Source organism: Musca domestica, unplaced genomic scaffold (assembly GCF_030504385.1).
Source record: "Musca domestica strain aabys unplaced genomic scaffold, Musca_domestica.polishedcontigs.V.1.1 2, whole genome shotgun sequence".
NCBI lineage: Eukaryota > Metazoa > Arthropoda > Insecta > Diptera > Muscidae > Musca > Musca domestica.
Genome location: NW_026712249.1, coordinates 24,169,660 through 24,190,587, shown reverse-complemented (window position 1 = coordinate 24,190,587; position 20,928 = coordinate 24,169,660). Strand labels below are relative to the sequence as shown.

The window sequence follows — 20,928 nt, the reverse complement described above, 5'->3', positions numbered from 1 at the left end:
AAAAATGGCGAAAATAGCCCTTAGATTGAGGTCTATACGACGTGAACCTACATACGCATTGTTTGTCATAAGCCGTTACCATGTTCAAATTTGAAACTGGAAATAAACGGTGAATAATGTATCTAAAATCATCAAAATACCGTAAATAGGGAGGTACCGTTATATCAGAGCTATACGAAGACCTGGACCTGCATAGACAATTTTCTGTCACAGGCTGTAGCATCTATTACGAACTTCAAATACAACATCTAAAACAATTTCGGTGAGTATTGTACCTAAAATCGTCAAAATATCGAATATAGTGAGGTACTGATATATGAGGCCTATACGAAGACTTGGACCTGCATAGGCGATTTTCTGTCACAGACTGTAGTTCCCATTACGAACTCTAAATACGTAATTTGAAACTACTCCAGTGAATAATGACGCTTAGATCATCAAAATACCGAATATCGGGAGGTATCGTTATATGAGGGATATACGAAGACGTGGACCTGCATAGACAATTTTCTGCCACAGCCTGTAGCATCCATTACGAACTTCAAATACGACATCTCAAACAATTTCGATGAATATTGTATCTAAAATCTTCAAAAAACCGAATATCGAGAGGTACCGTTATAGGGGGGCTATACGAAGACGTGGACCTGCATATACAATTTTCTGTCTTAGGCTGTAGTATCCACTTCGAACTTCAAATACCAAATTTAAAAAAAAAATCTGTGAATAATGTCCTTAAAATCATCAAAATACCGAATATCGGGAGGTACCGTTGTATGATAACGTGGACCTATATGGCCCATTTACGAACTTAACCTGTCTACTGGCAAAATATACATGTGTGCAAAATGATGCACGAAAGATAGCATGATTACAGCAGACAGACAGACGGACAGACGGACATGGCTAAATCGTCTTAGAATTTTACGCTGATCAAGAATATGTACACTTTATTGGGTCTGACATGAGTGACAAATGACAAAATTAATATACCCTCCATAGTATGGTAGAGGTTATAAAAATGTAAAAATTATGGCGTCTGACTTTATAGCAGTTTTTTTTATCTCACCCGTTATATAGAGACAGAATCTTGAAATATCATATGTAAATCCACATGGAATAATCGGATCTGCTACATATGCATAGGGACAACAAATTAAAACTGATCATGTCCGCCATTTTTTATTTATCTATTTTTTTTTTTTTTTTTGATTTTCATACTTTAATTTAAATGCAATTCTTCAGTTTCAAAATACCCTAATGTAATTTTACAATTTTCCAAAAATTCAAAAATAAAATAATTTTACTTGTCCTCCCAAAACACCAACACAGTCGTCCAAAGAAGCTTATAAAATTAAAACTCATGTGGTAATATTAAAATTCGCAAAAATTCAAATTTGAATTTTTATATTTATTCATTCATATACGTTAATAAATCCGACTAGTAGACGGACCATGAAAGACAAATAAAGTGGTATAGAATACCCAGAAAAAATGGGAGAAAAAAGACAACAGACAACAAAATCAACAAAGCCATATTCTCCCAGGGACTACAATTTACACTGCTGCTGCAGCGGCAGCAAATATTTCCACACATTTTTATTCATATGTGGAACAAGTGTCTCATCCTTTTCCCCCCATCCATTCTCATGAATACGCTGAGTATGTTTTTATTTGAGTTGGAACAAAAAGCGGCAACAACGAATACAAAAAAAAAAACATACACCGAACCAGAACAAAATGTGAAATGAAGTGAACTCTTGAAATTCAGCTCAATTTCAAAATAAATACCCGGCACAGATATGAAAGATATGGAGTGACATTAAGAGGTACACAAAAGCAAAGCGGCAGTAGAAGCAGAACATATGGCCAAGGAAAGAGGTTCACGTGGTGATGGTGGAATTCATGATTTCAGGATCGTGGTACACGGGGTAGTGCGAAATAATGTAGATAGATCGAAACCGCATAGGAATAACAAGGGAATAAATCGATTTATGCCAATACGTTAGAAACTGACCCTAAAATGTTCAAAATTCCGAATATGGAAATATACCATAATATTGACGCAATAGGGAAAAGTGATACGGAAACGGAATATAATATGAACTCCAAATACCGAATTTTAAGCTATTCCGTTAGAAACTGTGGCTAAAATCCTCAAAATTCCAAATATCGGGAGGTACAGTTATATGGGGACTATACGAAAGCAATGATCCACAGGGTGAGATAAAAAACTGCAAAAAAGTCAAACACCATAATTTTTACATTTTTTTATTGAAGGAAAGCAAAAAATATCAAAAATAGCATTAAATTTTAGAATAACTTTAGATTTGTTCGAAATTGTCGCCTTGGCACGAATTATGGCCTTCAAACGGCCAATGAAACCGCCACACGCTGCCCGAATGTTGCTCTGCGGTATTTTGAACCATTCCCGGCGAAGCGCTAGCTTACCTCACTCATCTACGCTTTTTAGCGTCAACCTTGCTTTCCAAAATACTCCAGATAAAATGGTCCAACGGATTGGTATCCGGAGATTTTTGTGGCCATTGTACGCTGGAAATGAAGTGAAAACCCTCATTTTATAAACATTCTTGGGCGCGTGCTAAGAGCGATGGTGCTGAGTCCTGTTGGAATGTCCAAGGTCTGCGGCCAAAATGTTGGCATGCCCAAGGCTTTGATACACCCTCCAGAATATTATTCTGATGCCACGGTCGATTAATACGAGCGGAGAGCGACCATCATTTTGTTTGTTTACAAACTGCTGGACAAAGAATGTTTTCTTATCGGAGAAAACCAAATTAGGCAGTTCACCACTTTCGGCCAATCGAAGCAACTCTTTAGTTTGTTCTTGTACTTGTTGGAATTACAATGGCTTTACCCCGAGCGATGGTACGAGACACAAAAGATATATTTACATTTAAAAACTGGAGTGCTCTAACGATAGCCACTTGAATATTTCCAGCCAAATATAAAGAAATCTCACTATCACGCTTGAATTCCATCACTGAAACTTTTTTTCTGGAAAATTGTCACCAGAATGCTTTTATACGCTTGTAAACCATATACTGAGCTGACACTGGAATAAATTTAACAGCTTTCGGACGAGTGGCTTAGAAATGACAGCAGTCTGAAGATGGTGCAGTTTTTTTCATCTCACCTGTATCAAAAAAATATCTCTTAACCAGGGATCTGATGTGAGTAAGAAGTTTAGGCTTCTGATGTGAATGAGAAGTATATTGGCCTACTCCTTGTGTCACCTTCCCTACAAAATAGAATATTTTGATTGTTATTTATTCGCATTAAATTGGAAACACTTCGGTCCGCTATAATTAATCACATATGTCATAAAATTTGGAAAAAGTAATCCTATAGCCCTAATCTGCTACGCTGTAACTTCTATATCAAACATGGGTCGGATACGAAATAGACAATATTGAATCACTTCGTCTGAACTTCCCCCATAAAGGGTCAACCTGTCTATCTATTAAACGGCTCACGGATGTGTTGTGTTTTGTTACACTTCTAAGCATCCCCAGTTTCTCCTCTAATTTAACCCTGAATCTTCTTACAAAAAAAAACATCGCTTCCATTTTGCGGCTAAGCTCTTTTTTGCTCAATGGATACGTAAATAAGCAGATTTGTCAAAAAACACTAGAAAAACTACCAATGAATCCAGAGAAAGTTAACGTAACGTAACTGTGAATGGTCAGAGCTACCGTGAGATGACATCCGATTTTTTTGGTCCAAAATGCAAGAGCATGACTTGCCTAGTTCAGGCGATTTAATGTCTTTAAAGTTTTTGTGGGGCTCTATACAAACGAACCCATTTCAAATGACATATTGGAAGACAACATTGAAGCATTTATTCTTAAGATACCAGCCGAAATCGTGAAAATAATTTACCAAGTTTGGAGTAAGCGATCATATGAGACACAGTCGTTCCGTGAAATCAAATAAGGAATTCATACATATTTCTGAACATTTGGAGATTTTTTAACAATCCTGTAGCTCTTAAGAAACAACTCCTATTAAGTGTGTCATTCCGTTTGTATATATATTCCGTCAGTCTAACCGTCTTTCCGTCTGTGGAAATCACTCTAGCTTCCGAACGAAAAGAAGTAGGTTGATAAATTATACTCTACAGGACTTTTAATATTGGAAATGGATCATGTAGGTACACGTTTTGGTATAGCCCCCATATAATGGTACCTCGCTATTTTCGGTATTTTGGTGATTAAAGCGACATTATTCGTCGGAAATGTTTCAAATTTGGTATTTAAAGTTAGTAATGGATACTTCAGCCTATGACAGAAAATTGTCTGTGCAGATCCACACCTGCGTATAGCCCCTATATAACGGCACCTCCCGATATTCGATATTTTGATTTAACCGGAATTGTTTCAAATTTGGTATTAAAAGTTCGTAATGGATGTTACAGCCTTTGACAGAAAATTGACTGTACAGGTCCTCGGGTTCGTATAGCCCCCATATAACGGTACCTCCGGATATTGACACCGGATTTATTTATGCTTTATATCAATCTCGTATGGTTTCAAAATCTTTGTCAGAGGACAAGGATCTGCGAGTTTTCAAATCGAGTAGAGAAACAAGAAAAGCATCATCAGAATTGATGAGATGTAGTCTTCTAATCGCGATGGATTTGAGTATCCAACAAATACTCATACAACACCGAATTCCCCAAAATATGTTCCGCTCCTGCGTTAACGACAAGTTAAACAAATCCAATTCATGGTAATGACAAACGAAGTCAAATCGAGACGACAACCGCCACTGACTGAACCGAATCGAACTGAACTGAAGAGAGGAACAGATGAGTATGGCAGCGTTGAAATGACATTAAAACAATAAACATATTAAAGCTTAAATCATTAAAATAAATAAAAAATTATGCAGTCCCATAAGTTGCTTAACGCACACACAAAGACACATTAACACATAAACATGCAAACAACTGAAACGCGTAAACAATCATGAAAACATGTGAAAACCCCGTTTCCATTTTACATGCACACACACAGAAGCCCATGACGTTTTTTTGCAGCTCAAAACTCGTGAAACGAACGAATGAACTTTGACACATACACATAGCTCTGAAATATACACAGACACACAAATATACAAATACATATGTTTGTATATAAACCTGCACGTATGTTCACTGAAAACCATGCATTTCAAGAGTACCTCCATTTCACTCGGCACTACTTAAAGTCAATATTTGAACCAAACTGCAAAAGAAAAAAAAATTAACACAACGCAACTCGAGTCGAGTCGACGACTACGACAAGTTGAACCGTTACGTAAGTACGTTACGGTTGCCAACGAATGCCGGAGGAAAAAAATTAACTTTCTCTTTCGGAATTTAACGGTATTTTATTGTATGCTGTGATGTCTGTAGCTATGCGCGCACGTGTGTGTGTCTGTGTGATGATTTCAACATGTGAGTGTTAAGCTAACAATTCAAGGCAAAAAACAAACATTTGCAAAAGGCTTACGCACACAAACACACAAACACAAATATCCACGACTCCATATCGGAAGTGGATATAGCCACTGTGAACTCCACTTGTAAAAATGGGAATATGAAGCCAATGAAGTTGGCGTTGACATATGAGAAACCTTTTACATATTTCATGCGTATGTAAGTTTTTGTTGTTGTTGTTTTTTTTTTTTTTTTTGAGATACCCTACGTCTCGACGTGGGGAGTGGGTATTTTTTGTGTGGTCAAATGTTTGCCAAGTATGGACTTTAAATTTGCACCCATTTCACTTATGCTCAGTTATGTTGTAGATAAGTAAACAAGTAAGCAAAGGTTATAGTCGTGCGGGGCCGTCCATGTGATACTCTACAACACTACAATTTGTTTGAAGTCCCCTTATGTCCAAATCCTTAACTCTCTTCTCATGCAAAATTCTTTTTCGATTATTTTTCAATTGTGAGCGACTACAAAATTAGATAATTTTAATTTTTTTAGTCCATTTTAACCCCTGAATAACTTAAACTTGTGGGTCTTCTATGAGAAGACCTTCTGGGTCTATGTGAGAACCTACAGGTCTTCTATGACAAGATTTCCAGGTTTTCTATGGTCTCTTATTGGCAGAATGAGTTTATAAATAACAAGTAAGCAAAGGCTACAGTCGAGCGGGGCCGACCGTTGAATACCCTACAACACTATAATAAACGATACAGTTTATATAGGCGAGATACTCGAAAGAATTCCACAAGATATTGTGACAAACCATCAGGTTTCGTTCTCTAATTTTCGAATAATAGCAACTTAAACTAATTGAGATACAGACATTTGACTATATTCGTTAACGAAATAGTCAGAAGTGCGTCTTTCCTGTATTTGTGAATTCTCCAAAAAATCTCTGGAATAGACATTTTCGTATTTTATCTACAAAAGTTGGCAAACTATTTCACACATTGAATATTTTTGGATGGCCATCCAAAACTGCTTGTCTTTTGCAATGTCCGGTAACCCCCTTTCAAATGTGCGTGAGGATCGATAATTACGACCTGCCGACAATTTTGCAGTTTTTTTGGTCCATTTCAACCCCTAAATATATGGCGATCATCTCCAAAAAGAGTAGGCTTCTATTCTGACCCTCATCTTATCCCCATGCAAAATTTCTATAATTACGACCTGTATAGCTACTGCAAAATCCGAAATTTTTTCAGTATTTGGTCCATTTCTACCCCTAAACATTTGGCGATCATCTCAAAAAGAAATAGGGTTCTATTCTGGCCCGACCCTGACCTCCATTCCAAATTTCGTGAAGATCGGGCCATAATTACGACCTGTAGAGTGATTACAAATTAACATGGACAGACGGACAGACGGACGGACGGACGGACGGACATACATAGCTAGATCGACTCAGCTCGGCGAGATAGGATGATCCATATATACTTTCCTATGTGGGAAACCAATATTTCGAGGTGTTACATAATTTTTGGGCCAATCAAACTTATAATACCCCCAACACATAGTGTTGTAGGGTATAAAAAGAAAAGATATTTCTGATTTATTATACCCTCCGCCTTGAAAAGAAGGGTATGTTATTCCAATCCCATAAGGTATATGTCATCATATTATATCATCAGCAAAAAATTCTAAGTCGGTTTAATGATGTATGTTTGTCGATCCATCTGTCTTTTGAAGTTTTGAAGTCACGACACAGCCCACACCATTTGACGTAGCATTTGGCACAACAATTTGTATTGTGTCCAGGATGGTTGGTACTGAAAATAATATATACGTTTCAACGGTACCTCCCGAAATTCAGTATTTTGACAACTTTCGCAACATTTTTCCACGGATTTCTTTAAAAATTGGTATTTGTAGTCTGTAATGTTCAGCCAGCTTCGGTAGCGGAACATTGTACATATAGTTCCACGTTTTCCTAAAGTCCCAATATAAACGTACCTTAGAATATTCGGTATTTTGATTATTTTTGATGCATTTTCCACAGATTTCCCAAAAAATTGGTATTTGTAGTTCGTAATAGGTTCTAGTTCAAGTGGCGGATCATTTTAAATAAAGGTCCAAGTTTTCGTACAGCCCCCATACAAAGGTACATCCCGATATTCGATATTTTGATGATTTTTGATACATTTTTCCACAGATTTATGAAAAAATTGATATTTGTAGTTCTTAATGGGTTCTTGCTTAGGTTCCTGAACATTGAACATAAACAGGGTGAGATAAAAAAAAACTGCAACAAAGTCAAACGCCATATTTTTTACATTTTTTTAATTTTATTGAATGAAAGCAAAAAATGTCGGAAGTAGCATAAAATTTTAGAATAATTTTAGAATTGGTCACCTTTGGCACGAATTATGGCCTTCAAATGGTCAATGAAACCGTCACACGCTGCCCGAATGTTGCTCTGCAGTATTTTCACCCATTCCCGGCGAAGCGCTTGCTGGAGGTGATCGACACTTTGCTATTTTTTAGTGCCAACCTTGCTTTCCATTGTGCACTGGAAATGAAACGAGGAACCTCATTTTGTAACTATTCTTGGGTGGCGCGTGCTGAGTGCGATTGTGCTGTTGGAATGTCCAAGGTCTGCGGCCAAAATGTTTGCGTGCCCAAGGCTTTAATACACCCTCCAGAATATTTTCGTTATAATATTCGGCATTTATTCTGATGCCACGGTCGATCAATACGAGCGGAGAGCGCCCATCGGCTGTTATGGCGATCCACACCATTACCATGGCCGGCGCTTGGCAAGTAAACTCGATCAGCTTGTCTATGAGAAGACCTTCAGCTCTTCTATGAGAAGACCTTCAGCTCTTCTATGAGAAGACCTTCAGCTCTTCTATGAGAAGACCTTCAGCTCTTCTATGAGAAGACCTTCAGCTCTTCTATGAGAAGACCTTCAGCTCTTCTATGAGAAGACCTTCAGCTCTTCTATGAGAAGACCTTCAGCTCTTCTATGAGAAGACCTTCAGCTCTTCTATGAGAAGACCTTCAGCTCTTCTATGAGAAGACCTTCAGCTCTTCTATGAGAAGACCTTCAGCTCTTCTATGAGAAGACCTTCAGCTCTTCTATGAGAAGACCTTCAGCTCTTCTATGAGAAGACCTTCAGCTCTTCTATGAGAAGACCTTCAGCTCTTCTATGAGAAGACCTTCAGCTCTCTATGAGAAGACCTTCAGCTCTTCTATGAGAAGACCTTCAGCTCTTCTATGAGAAGACCTTCAGCTCTTCTATGAGAAGACCTTCAGCTCTTCTATGAGAAGACCTTCAGCTCTTCTATGAGAAGACCTTCAGCTCTTCTATGAGAAGACCTTCAGCTCTTCTATGAGAAGACCTTCAGCTCTTCTATGAGAAGACCTTCAGCTCTTCTATGAGAAGACCTTCAGCTCTTCTATGAGAAGACCTTCAGCTCTTCTATGAGAAGACCTTCAGCTCTTCTATGAGAAGACCTTCAGCTCTTCTATGAGAAGACCTTCAGCTCTTCTATGAGAAGACCTTCAGCTCTTCTATGAGAAGACCTTCAGCTCTTCTATGAGAAGACCTTCAGCTCTTCTATGAGAAGACCTTCAGCTCTTCTATGAGAAGACCTTCAGCTCTTCTATGAGAAGACCTTCAGCTCTTCTATGAGAAGACCTTCAGCTCTTCTATGAGAAGACCTTCAGCTCTTCTATGAGAAGACCTTCAGCTCTTCTATGAGAAGACCTTCAGCTCTTCTATGAGAAGACCTTCAGCTCTTCTATGAGAAGACCTTCAGCTCTTCTATGAGAAGACCTTCAGCTCTTCTATGAGAAGACCTTCAGCTCTTCTATGAGAAGACCTTCAGCTCTTCTATGAGAAGACCTTCAGCTCTTCTATGAGAAGACCTTCAGCTCTCTATGAGAAGACCTTCAGCTCTTCTATGAAGACCTTCAGCTCTTCTATGAGAAGACCTTCAGCTCTTCTATGAGAAGACCTTCAGCTCTTCTATGAGAAGACCTTCAGCTCTTCTATGAGAAGACCTTCAGCTCTTCTATGAGAAGACCTTCAGCTCTTCTATGAGAAGACCTTCAGCTCTTCTATGAGAAGACCTTCAGCTCTTCTATGAGAAGACCTTCAGCTCTTCTATGTGAAGACCTTCAGACATTCGGGTCTTCTATGTGAAGACTTCCATGGTCATCTATGAGAAGACCTCCATGGTCGTCTATGAGAAGACCTCCATGGTCGTCTATGAGAAGACCTCCATGGTCGTCTATGAGAAGACCTTTATCTCGTCTATGAGAAGACCTTTATCTCGTCTATGAGATCTTCTTGATCCTCTATGAGAAGAGCTTCAGCTCTTCTATTTTAATCAACAAAAATAGTGCAATGCTAAATTTGTTTTTCCTTTACCATTCTTCGGAGACCTCAAAATTATGAGAAGACCTTCTGCTCTTTTATGAGAATACCTTCAGGTCTTCACTTAGAAGTTCTTGTGGTCTTCTATGGGGAGAACTTCTAATACTTTTCTTGGTCTTATTTAATAGGATCATTTCTGGAATTCTCTAAGAAGACCCTGACATATTCTATGAAACGATCTTGTTATTCTATTGAAGCACCTAGGTGTCTTCGGTGAAAGACTTTCTTGCCTTCTTTTATTATAAGACTTTCCGGTTCAGGTTTGGGAAGACTTTTTGGACCTCTTCTACGAGAAGACTTTCTGGACTTTTTTAACGAGAATATCTCTTGATCTCTGGGGATAACTTTAGTTCTGCTATGAGAAGACCTTCAAGTAAACTATGGGAGAACCTCTCTATCTTCTATATCAACATCTATCTGTTTTTATTTTAAGCAAACCATAAGGTCTTCGTTGAGAGGACCTTTTGGTCTTATTCAAGAATACCTTTCGGTTTTCAATAAGAAAAACTCTTTTGACATTTTATGAGTGGGCTTTATAGTATTCTTTAAAAGTTAATGTACAAGACTGCCTTCCGACGTAAGTAATGGGCGGTCCTTCCTATATCTTTCAACAAAATACGGTACAATAGTTTGAATTATCCTTGTAGTGATTGGAATTGAAAATTAATTACTTTAGTCAACGATTTCGCCCCCATATTCGTTATTTTTCCATGGAATTGATGAGTTTAGAGTTTCTGTACGGGACCAACTACAATAAATATATCATGCCGTAGAAAAAATGGTCAAAATAGGTCCATGTTCATGTTGGCGATTTCTGTCAATTTTTGTTTAAATTGAGTTTTTAAGTTTTTCAGTTCGAGTTTCTGGCGAACTATCTAGACCTCTTGGCATTATGAAATGAATTCTACATAATTTTATAAATTTTGTTTTTGTTCTAAACAAGACTTTTTGATTTGATCTGTCACATTCAAAATGTAACCTCCTCCCTCTAAAAAATAACTTTAAACCTAATTTCGATAATTTGAACATTTGATGGTACCGTACCACAAATTTAGGACCTTAACAAATTTCTTCAATTCTTTATAGAGTATATGATAGAAAAACTACAAATCATCTTGCAAATAAAGGGTGATTATAGACCGTCTAATAATCCCGCAACGCCATGGTTTAATACTTTGCAACTTCGGCTTCCCATTCAATTCATCTCAACAAAGGGCTGAAGTGAAGTGCAACAAAAAAAGCAGGAAATAAAATAAAAATGTTCAAGTTGATGACAATTTCAATTTCATATCAATGTTTGGGTTGGTTGGCTGGATGGTCGGTCGGTCGGTTGGATCGTACGGTTTTCAGTCCCGTTCCAAAGAGGACTTTACTGCATGAAATATACACTGCGATGGAAGGATTTTGTTGCACAACGGCTGTAATAAAATCACACGATGATGCTTTACAAAGTGAATTAAGTGAAAGGCAAATAAAACATTATGTTGACATAAAGCAGAAACAGGCAATGCACACACACACACACACAAACACATTCACATACATGGATGGTTGCATCGGCACACATATATATCTATTTGTACATATGTATATGTAGACCTTCCGCGGTCATTGTATATTCGGCGGCAATGGTGGTGGTGCTGGTGTGGATATATAAGTTTGAGAATTTTTCTGCAATAAATTCCAATGCAGGTTACACCACCTCCAACCTCCTGCTCCACCTCTAGGTCATGCCACTGACTTTGTCAGCCATCCAGTCCCAATAACCGTATAAAATGAATATGATGAAGTATAAATATATTACACATCAAGGGCATACTTCTCGCTAACCATTTGTGATCGGCAGCTGGAGGATAGCTAGTTAGTTGGGAGCAATTTTTGGTGGCTGATAAAAGTAAAGATAAAGTTTTTATTTGTGTGTGTGTGTGTTGTTTTTTTCCTCTCTCTCTCCTCATGCAAAGGACCCTTTGAAATATTCAGAGGTACAATTTAAAACTATTTGACATGCCAATATTCGTTTGAGAAGACAAATTAACAAAAAAAAAGTGTCCTTTCATTGGAAGCAATAAATGAATAAATAGGATATTTATGCAAGAGGGTTACCCTCTCTATATTTTTGGTAATTTTCTGTAGATAGATGCAAAAGTGAGAGGAGGGCTATTGAATGGGGTAATCTTTGCTCCAGGAATGGAAATATTCAATTTAGTGAAAAACTAGCTAAACAAAATATGGAAAACGGAGCATTGCAGATACCTAGAGGCTATATCAAAATATTGGAAATAACAGAGACGGGAAATTCTTATTTAAACTCAAAATATTCCAGACAAACTGGAATTATATTCCGGACCACTGTAGCCAAAATTTTACAACGAAAAATTTAAAAACTAAATTCAAATAGACTAGAGTTGTCCATTTAACTATGGCATAAAAGAAGGACTGAAAAAGGTTTTACAGACTGATTTAAAGATGAGCTGAAGGTCGGCTTTTTAAATGGGTTGAATGTCGGTTTTATCGATCGATTTATTTGCGGACAGTAGATTGGATTTACTGACGGACTGAAGGGCAGTTTTACACATGGACTGAAGGTCGGTTCTATAGACGAGCTGATGGTCGGATTTTTATAGACGAGCTGAAGCTTGGATTTTTATTGACGGGCTTAAGGTCGTCTCTCTATAGACGGGCTTAAGCTCGTCTCTCTATAGACGGGCTTAAGGTCGTCTTCTATAGACGGGCTTAAGGTCGTCTTCTATAGACGGGCTTAAGGTCGTCTTCTATAGACGGGCTTAAGGTCGTCTTCTATAGACGGGCTTAAAGTCGTCTTCTATAGACGAACGGGCTGAAGGTCGTCTCTATAGACGGACGGGCTGAAGGTCGTCTCTATAGACGGACGGGCTGAAGGTCGTCTTCTATAGACGGACGGGCTGAAGGTCGTCTCTATAGACGGACGGGCTGAAGGTCGTCTTCTATAGACGGACGGGCTGAAGGTCGTCTTCTATAGACGGACAGGCTGAAGGTCGTCTTCTATAGACGGACAGGCTGAAGGTCGTCTTCTATAGACGGACGGGCTGAAGGTCGTCTTCTATAGACGGACGGGCTGAAGGTCGTCTTCTATAGACGGACGGGCTGAAGGTCGTCTTCTATAGACGAACGTGCTGAAGGTCGGCTCTATAGACGGACGGGCTGAAGGTCGGCTCTATAGACGGACGGGCTGAAGGTCGGCTCTATAGACGGTCGTCTCTCAGGGAGTCTTTACAGACGAGCTGGAGACAGGGATTCTTTATAGACGAGCTGGAGGCGGGGAGTCCCTTTATAGACGAGCTGGAGGCTGGGAGTCTCTTTATCGTCGAGCTGGAGGCAGGGAGTCTCCTTATAGACGAGCTGGAGGCAGGAAGTCTCCTTATAGACGAGCTGGAGGCGGGGAGTCTCCTTATAGACAAGCTGGTGGCAGGGAGTCTCCTTATAGACGAGCTGGAGGCAGGGAGTCTCCTTATAGACAAGCTGGTGGCAGGGAGTCTCCTTATAGACGAGCTGGAGGCAGGGAGTCTCCTTATAGACGAGCTGGAGGCAGGGAGTCTCTTTATAGACGAGCTGGAGGCAGGGAGTCTCTTTATAGACGAGCTGGAGACAGGGAGTCTTTATAGACGAGCTGGAGACAGGGAGTTTTTATAGACGAGCTGTGGAGGCAGGGAGTCTTTATAGACGAGCTGTGGAGGCAGGGAGTCTTTATAGACGAGCTTTGGAGGCAGGCAGTCTTTATAGATGAGCTGTGGAGGCAGGGAGTCTTTATAGATGAGCTGTGGAGGCACGGAGTCTTTATAGATGAGCTGTGGAGGCAGGGAGTCTTTATAGATGAGCTGTGGAGGCAGGCAGTCTTTATAGATGAGCTGTGGAGGCAGGGAGTCTTTAAAGATGAGCTGTGGAGGCATTGAGTCTTTATAGATGAGCTGTGGAGGCAGGGAGTCTTTATAGATGAGCTGTGGAGGCAGGGAGTCTTTATAGATGAGCTGTGGAGGCAGGGAGTCTTTATAGATGAGCTGTGGAGGCAGGGAGTCTATATAGATGAGCTGTGGAGGCAGGGAGTCTTTATAGATGAGCTGTGGAGACAGGGAGTCTTTATAGATGAGCTGTGGAGGCAGGGAGTCTATATAGATGAGCTGTGGAGGCAGGGGGTCTATATAGATGAGCTGTGGAGGCAGGGAGTCTTTATAGATGAGCTGTGGAGGCAGGGAGTCTTTATAGATGAGCTGTGGAGGCAGATAGTCTTTATGGACGATCTGGAGACAGAGAGTCTCTATAGACAAGCTGTGGAGGCAGGGAGTCTTTATAGACAAGCTGTGGAGTTAGGGAATCTTTATAGGCGAGCTGTGGAGGCAGGGAGTCTTTGAAGACGAGCTGTGGAGGCAGGTAGTCTTTATAGACGAGCTGTGGAGGCAGGGAGTCTTAATAGACGAGCTGTGGAGGCAGGGAGTCTTTATTGACGAGTTGTGGAGGCAGGAGGTCTTTGTTGACGAGCTGTGGAGGCAGGGAGTCTTTATAGACGAGCTGTGGAGGCAGGGAGTCTTTATTGACGAGTTGTGGAGGCAGGAGGTCTTTATAGACGAGCTGAAGAGGCAGGGAGTTTTTATAGACGAGCTGTGGAGGCAGGGAGTCTTTATAGACGAGCTGTGGAGGCAGGGAGTCTTTATAGACGAGCTGTGGAGGCAGGGAGTCTTTATAGACGAGCTGTGGAGGCAGGGAGTCTTTATAGACGAGCTGTAGAGGTAGGGAGTCTTTATAGACGAGCTGAAGAGGCAGGGAGTTTTTTATAGACGAGCTGTAGAAGCAGGGAGTTTTTATAGACGAGCTGTAGAAGCAGGGAGTTTTTATAGACGAGCTGTAGAAGCAGGGAGTCTTTATGACGAGATGTATAGGCAGGCAGTCTTTATAGACGAGCAGTGGAGGCAGGGAGTCTTTATAGGCGAGCTGTGGACGCAGGGAGTCTTTATAGACGAGCTGTGGAGGCAGGGAGTCTTTATAGACGAGCTGGAGACAGGGAGTCTTTATAGACGAGCTGGAGACAGATAGTCTTTATGGACGATCTGGAGACAGAGAGTCTTTATAGACAAGCTGTGGAGGCAGGGAGTCTTTATAGACAAGCTGTGGAGTTAGGGAATCTTTATAGGCGAGCTGTGGAGGCAGGGAGTCTTTATAGGCGAGCTGTGGACGCAGGGAGTCTTTATAGACGAGCTGTGGAGGCAGGGAGTCTTTATAGACGAGCTGTGGAGGCAGGGAGTCTTTATAGACGAGCTGTGGAGGCAGGGAGTCTTTATAGACGAGCTGAAGAGGCAGGGAGTTTTTATAGACGAGCTGTGGAGGCAGGGAGTCTTTATAGATGAGCTGTGGAGGCAGGGAGTCTTTATAGACGAGCTGTAGAGGTATGGAGTCTTTATAGACGAGCTGTGGAGGCAGGGAGTCTTTATAGACGAGCTGTGGAGGCAGGGAGTCTTTATAGACGAGCTGTGGAGGCAGGGAGTCTTTATAGACGAGCTGTAGAGGTAGGGAGTCTTTATAGACGAGCTGAAGAGGCAGGGAGTTTTTTATAGACGAGCTGTAGAAGCAGGGAGTTTTTATAGACGAGCTGTAGAAGCAGGGAGTTTTTATAGACGAGCTGTAGAAGCAGGGAGTCTTTATGACGAGATGTAGAGGCAGGCAGTCTTTATAGACGAGCAGTGGAGGCAGGGAGTCTTTATAGGCGAGCTGTGGACGCAGGGAGTCTTTATAGACGAGCTGTGGAGGCAGGGAGTCTTTATAGACGAGCTGTGGAGGCAGGGAGTCTATATAGATGAGCTGTGGAGGCAGGGAGTCTTTATAGATGAGCTGTGGAGGCAGGTAGTCTTTATAGATGAGCTGTGGAGGAAGGGAGTCTTTATAGATGAGCTGTGGAGGCAGGCAGTCTTTATAGATGAGCTGTGGAGGCAGGGAGTCTATATAGATGAGCTGTGGAGGCAGGGAGTCTTTATAGATGAACTGTGGAGGCAGGAAGTCTTTATAGATGAGCTGTGGAGGCAGGGAGTCTTTATAGATCAGCTGGATGGGGGGGGGGGGGGGTTGTTTTTGTAGAAGAGCTGATGGACGACTGCTTTATAGACTATCTGGGGGCAGGGAGACTTTATAGACGAGCCGGGGACAGGAAGTCTTTATAGACGAGCTAGAGAGATGGAGTCTCTTTATAGACTAGCTGAAGCGAGGGAGTCTCTTTATAGACGAGCTGAAGCAAGGGAGTCTCTTTATAGACGAGCTGAAGCAAGGGAGTCTCTTTATAGACGAGCTGAAGCAAGGGAGTCTCTTTATAGACGAGCTGAAGCAAGGGAGTCTCTTTATAGACGAGCTGAAGCAAGGGAGTCTCTTTATAGGCGAGCTGAAGCAAGGGAGTCTCTTTATAGGCGAGCTGAAGCGAGGGAGTCTCTTTATAGGCGAGCTGAAGCGAGGGAGCATCTTTTTAGACGAGCTGAAGCGAGGGAGTCTCTTTATAGACGAGCTGAAGCGAGGGAGCCTTTTTTTTTTAGACGAGCTGAAGCGAGGGAGCCTCTTTTTAGACGAGCTGGAGATAGGGAATATTTATAAACGAGTGGAGATGAGCCGAAATAAGTTTTTAGACGAGTGAACTGGAGAGGGTGTCTATAAAAGAGTGAGTTGGAGTGAGTGAATCTTTATCAACGACCAGGATGGAGAGCTGGAGAGAGCTTTATAGGCTAGGGGAGGAGAGTCTCTGTATAAGTGCTGAAGGGAGTATTCTTTTCCAAGATGCATAAACCGCAAACCACTTAGATATTTTTGCCTTCTTCAATTTAACAAAATTGAATACATTTATTTAACTTCCCACCTCCTGATATTTTTCAGCTTCTCCTTAATATATTTAAATTAAATGTCAGCTAAACTCTATTTCCTTGGACCATGCAATTATTCAAAACATAAACACTTTATAAAAATATATAAAAGTTTCTAATCACGATTTTCCTCTTATTTGCATCTCTTCCACTCTCTCACTACACCCACGCCAAACAGACAGCAGTGCTGGAAGTTGTTATTCCGCCCGACATTATCAACGAAGAAACATCAGGTGATATGATGGTCCCCGAAGGTGGTTCAGCTAAATTAGTGTGTCGTGCTAGGGGCCATCCCAAGCCAAGGATAACGTGGCGTCGCGAGGATGGCAGAGAAATTATAGCTCGCAATGGTGCCCATCAAAAGACAAAAGGTAAGCGAAACAATATTTTCGCTAATGAAGTAAACACCCGAGTGCTGGCTAAAAACTCTTGGCACTTGCGAAGAATGTCAGAATTAATGAAAGCATATGTGTGTGAGCGTGAGCGGCCAAAAAGTGCATGTACAAATTACATTTACATCAAAAACTCATAAATTAAGTTGTAAAACGTTTTAGCCAATGCTCATAAGAAAATGTCAGTAATTTTTGTGAACTTTTTTTTCTTTTTTCTATTTTCCGCTTCTTTTTCCAAAATATTTAGCTTTAGCCGTGGAAGGTGAAATGTTAACATTGTCAAAGGTCACGCGATCCGAAATGGGTGCATACATGTGCATAGCATCCAATGGTGTTCCGCCATCGGTTAGCAAACGTATGAAGCTACAGGTGCATTGTGAGTATAAATGAAAAATTTATATAGAACTATTTCCCATTACATAAACTTTAAAATAAATGGGTTACACTTATTGGGGAAATGACTTGCGGAAAATTAGGGCAATAAACGAAAAAAAAACGCAATTAATTTAAACAAATTTTCGGGAAACGTAAATATTAATTATGACAAAAGGGTTTCTGTTGAAAGAGTCAATTGATTTTCTCATAGAAAGGCCGCACCGATTTTCAATAGAAAGTCTTATCGGTCTTCTAAAAGAAGAACGCAATAGCTTTCATAAAAAGAGTTCGTACTTTTAATTATAAAAGAGTGTGTAGATATTCTAATAACAAGTGACTTTTAACTAAAGGATTAACAGATCCTCTAATGAACGATACTCATGGATCTTTTAACAGCAGGACTCATAAGTCATGTAAAGCACGAGGTCATAGGTCCTCTTCCAACGAAAGAGCTCATCGATTTTCCAATAAACGGGCTCAAAGGTCTTCTAAGGGAAAAGCTGATTGTACTTCTAATAAAGGAGCTCATAGAGGAGCTCATAGAAACTGACCTTCGATAGAGGATATTAATTTAAAGTAGTATAGAAGGAAGCCTATTAATATGGCCTGAAGGGTGTGATAAGAGCGACTTCGAGGACGTCTTAAAAGAAGATCAGATAGAGGTCCATAAGTCTACCTGAGCGTAGACTTTATATACGTCCTGAACATAGTATTAGCCAGGTAAAGGCTATATATGGGGACGAGCTGAAGGGAAATTTTTTTTTATAGATGACCTGAAAAATGACTCCGCAGATGAATTGAATGGAGTCTCTACAAACGCTCTAATGGGAGTCTCGATAGATCAGATGTCGATAGACGAGTTGAAGGAAGTATCCATTGGGAGTCTGGTTAGATGAAATTAAGAGAATGTCTATACACGAGCTGAAGGAAGTCTCCATAGGCGAGCTGAATGAAATCTCTATAGGCGAGCTGAAGAGAGTCTTCGTAGATGAGATGTATGGAGTCTCCTTAAAGGAGGTGAAGGTAGTCTCCATAGAGAAGATGGTGGGAGTCTCCACAGAGGAGATGAAGGGAGTCTCCATAGAGGAGATGAAGGCAATCTCCAAAGAGGAGAAAAAGGCAATCTCCAAAGAGGAGAAAAAGGCAATCTCCATAGAGGAGATAAAGACAATCTCCATAGAGGAGATGAAGGGAGTCTTCGTAATGGGAGATGAAGGGAGTCTCCATATGGGAGATGAAGGGAGTCTCCATATGGGAGATGAAGGGAGTCTCCATATGGGAGATGAAGGGAGTCTCCATATGGGAGATGAAGGGAGTCTCCATAGAGGAGATGAAGGGAATCTCCATAGAGGAGATGAAGGGAATCTCCACAGAGGAGATGAAGGGAAGCTCCATAATGGAGATGAAGGGAGTCTTCATAGAGGAGATGAAGAGAGTCTTCATAGAGGAGATGAAGAGAGTCCTCATAGAGGAGTTGAAAGGATTCTCCATAGACGAGATGAAGGGAGTCTCCATATGGGAGATGAAGGGAATCTCCATAGGCCATAGAGGAGTCAACGAGAGTCTTCGTAGACGAGATATATGGAGTCTCCATAGAGGAGATGAAAGAAGTCTCCGTAGACGATATGAATGGGAGTCTCCATAGACGATAGGAAAAGAATCTCCAGGCTCTCGCTGAGAGTAGTCCTGATCGATAATATGAAGGGAGCGTCTATACGTGAGATGTGGGGAGTCTCCACAGATGAGCCGAAGGAAGTCTGCCTAGATTAAGGAGAGACTACCTTAACATAGGGAGTGTCTATAAACATGATGAAGGATATTTTCATAGATCAGCTGGGGGAAATTTTCGCGACGACATGTCTCCATAGAAGCGCTGAATGAAGCATAGATCGAGCTGACACTGGTCTCCATAGATGATTAAAATGTAGTCTTCACAGACGATATGTGGAAAGTGTAGTTGAGATGAAACGAGTTTTCAGGCTCTCGCTGAGAACTGTCGTAATCGATAATTTGAAGAGAGTGTTTAATGGCCGAGATGAAAGAAGTCTCCATAGATGAGTCGAAGGGAGTCTCCGTAAAGTATATAAAGGGAGTCTTGTCTATAGACATGAATAAGGAAATCTACATAGGCAAGCTGGCTGTCTATCTTCATATACGACTTGACAAAAGTCTACATAGCCCGGCTGAATGAAGTATTTATAGACGAGCTGGAAGTCTTCATAAACGAGCTAATGGAGGTCTCCATAGACGGCAGTGTGTCTTTACAGACGATGAGGGGGGTAGGGATTCTTTACAAGGTCAGGGAAGGGATTCTCCATAGCCGAGCTGGAATTAGCCGAAAAAGCGAATAGAATTAAATTTAAAAAAGTAGCTAAAGCACATCCTTAAAATGGGCAGAAGGGAATCCTTAAATGCTACGAAAAGTGAGTTTTTGAAAGGAAACCTCCTTGAAAGCAGTCTCTATAATCTTCAGTATTGCATTGTAATATTTTAAATTAAAAATGTATCAAGAGTAGCAAATATCGAACTGCTTCTTATTATTTGTAGGGACGTCATTATAAAGGAGCTGGAGAGAGGAGATAGTATTTGTAAAGATGCAGGAGGGAGGGGGTCTTTATTAACCTGTACTGGGGTGTAAGTGTTTATAGACAAGCTGGAGGAAAGGAAGTAATTTTAGATATTAATTTTTGTAATTTAGGTGTAGAAGAAGCCTCTATTTTCGACCTGTGGGAATTTTCTGTAGACGAGCTGAAAGGAGGTAGCCGGAGAATAATATAGAATGATGAAAATCACATTCTTAAAATTGACAAGAAGAGCCTCTCTAAAGACCACTACAAGGTGTCCTTCCAGACAACCGGAAGATAGTCTTTTAAGGCAACAGGAGAAACACTGTTTGAGAATTAATGGTGTTTAACAGGGGATTTCTAAAGGCGGACAAAAAAGAAAAAATCTTTCAGACAAAGAAAAAAAAATATTTAAGAAAATATAGAGTCATCATGGCGACTAAAATATTGTCTTAAAAGCCTAATTATGAAAAAAAATTATATGAACAAGTTTGCTTGGAAAAAACTGTTAATTAAAATCATTATTTATTGTCTTCACAAATTATTCCAAAATCATAGCTCTCTCCGTCCTTTCCTTATCAATTTATGTGGATTAGATTCCCAACAGCCTAAGTTATTTCTTTTAAAGTAATTTCCGGTAGATTATCAATAATTTCCTTTAACTAATGATTTCCACCGTTATTACACACGTGAATCTGAAAGGACATTCCACACTTACCTGCAGCTCTACATTGGGACAGAAAAATAAAATTTCGCAGAAGAAAAACAAGAACAGAACCCAAACACAAAGAGACGGAAGCAATCCAACGTCAGCCAATAAACAGTTAGATTTATATTAGTTTCCGTCTCAGC

General features: G+C 40.4%; 1 protein-coding gene across 1 annotated transcript in view; it reads left to right on the top strand.

Moving 5' to 3' along the window:
• Positions 1-20,928, top strand: part of LOC101895362 (cell adhesion molecule DSCAML1) — a 79,791-nt gene that overhangs the window by 37,535 nt on the left and 21,328 nt on the right. The window contains exons 4-5 of the mRNA XM_059121753.1: positions 16,924-17,116; positions 17,385-17,513. Coding sequence (XP_058977736.1) covers positions 16,924-17,116; positions 17,385-17,513 — 322 coding nt within the window. The remainder of the gene's footprint in view (positions 1-16,923; positions 17,117-17,384; positions 17,514-20,928) is intronic.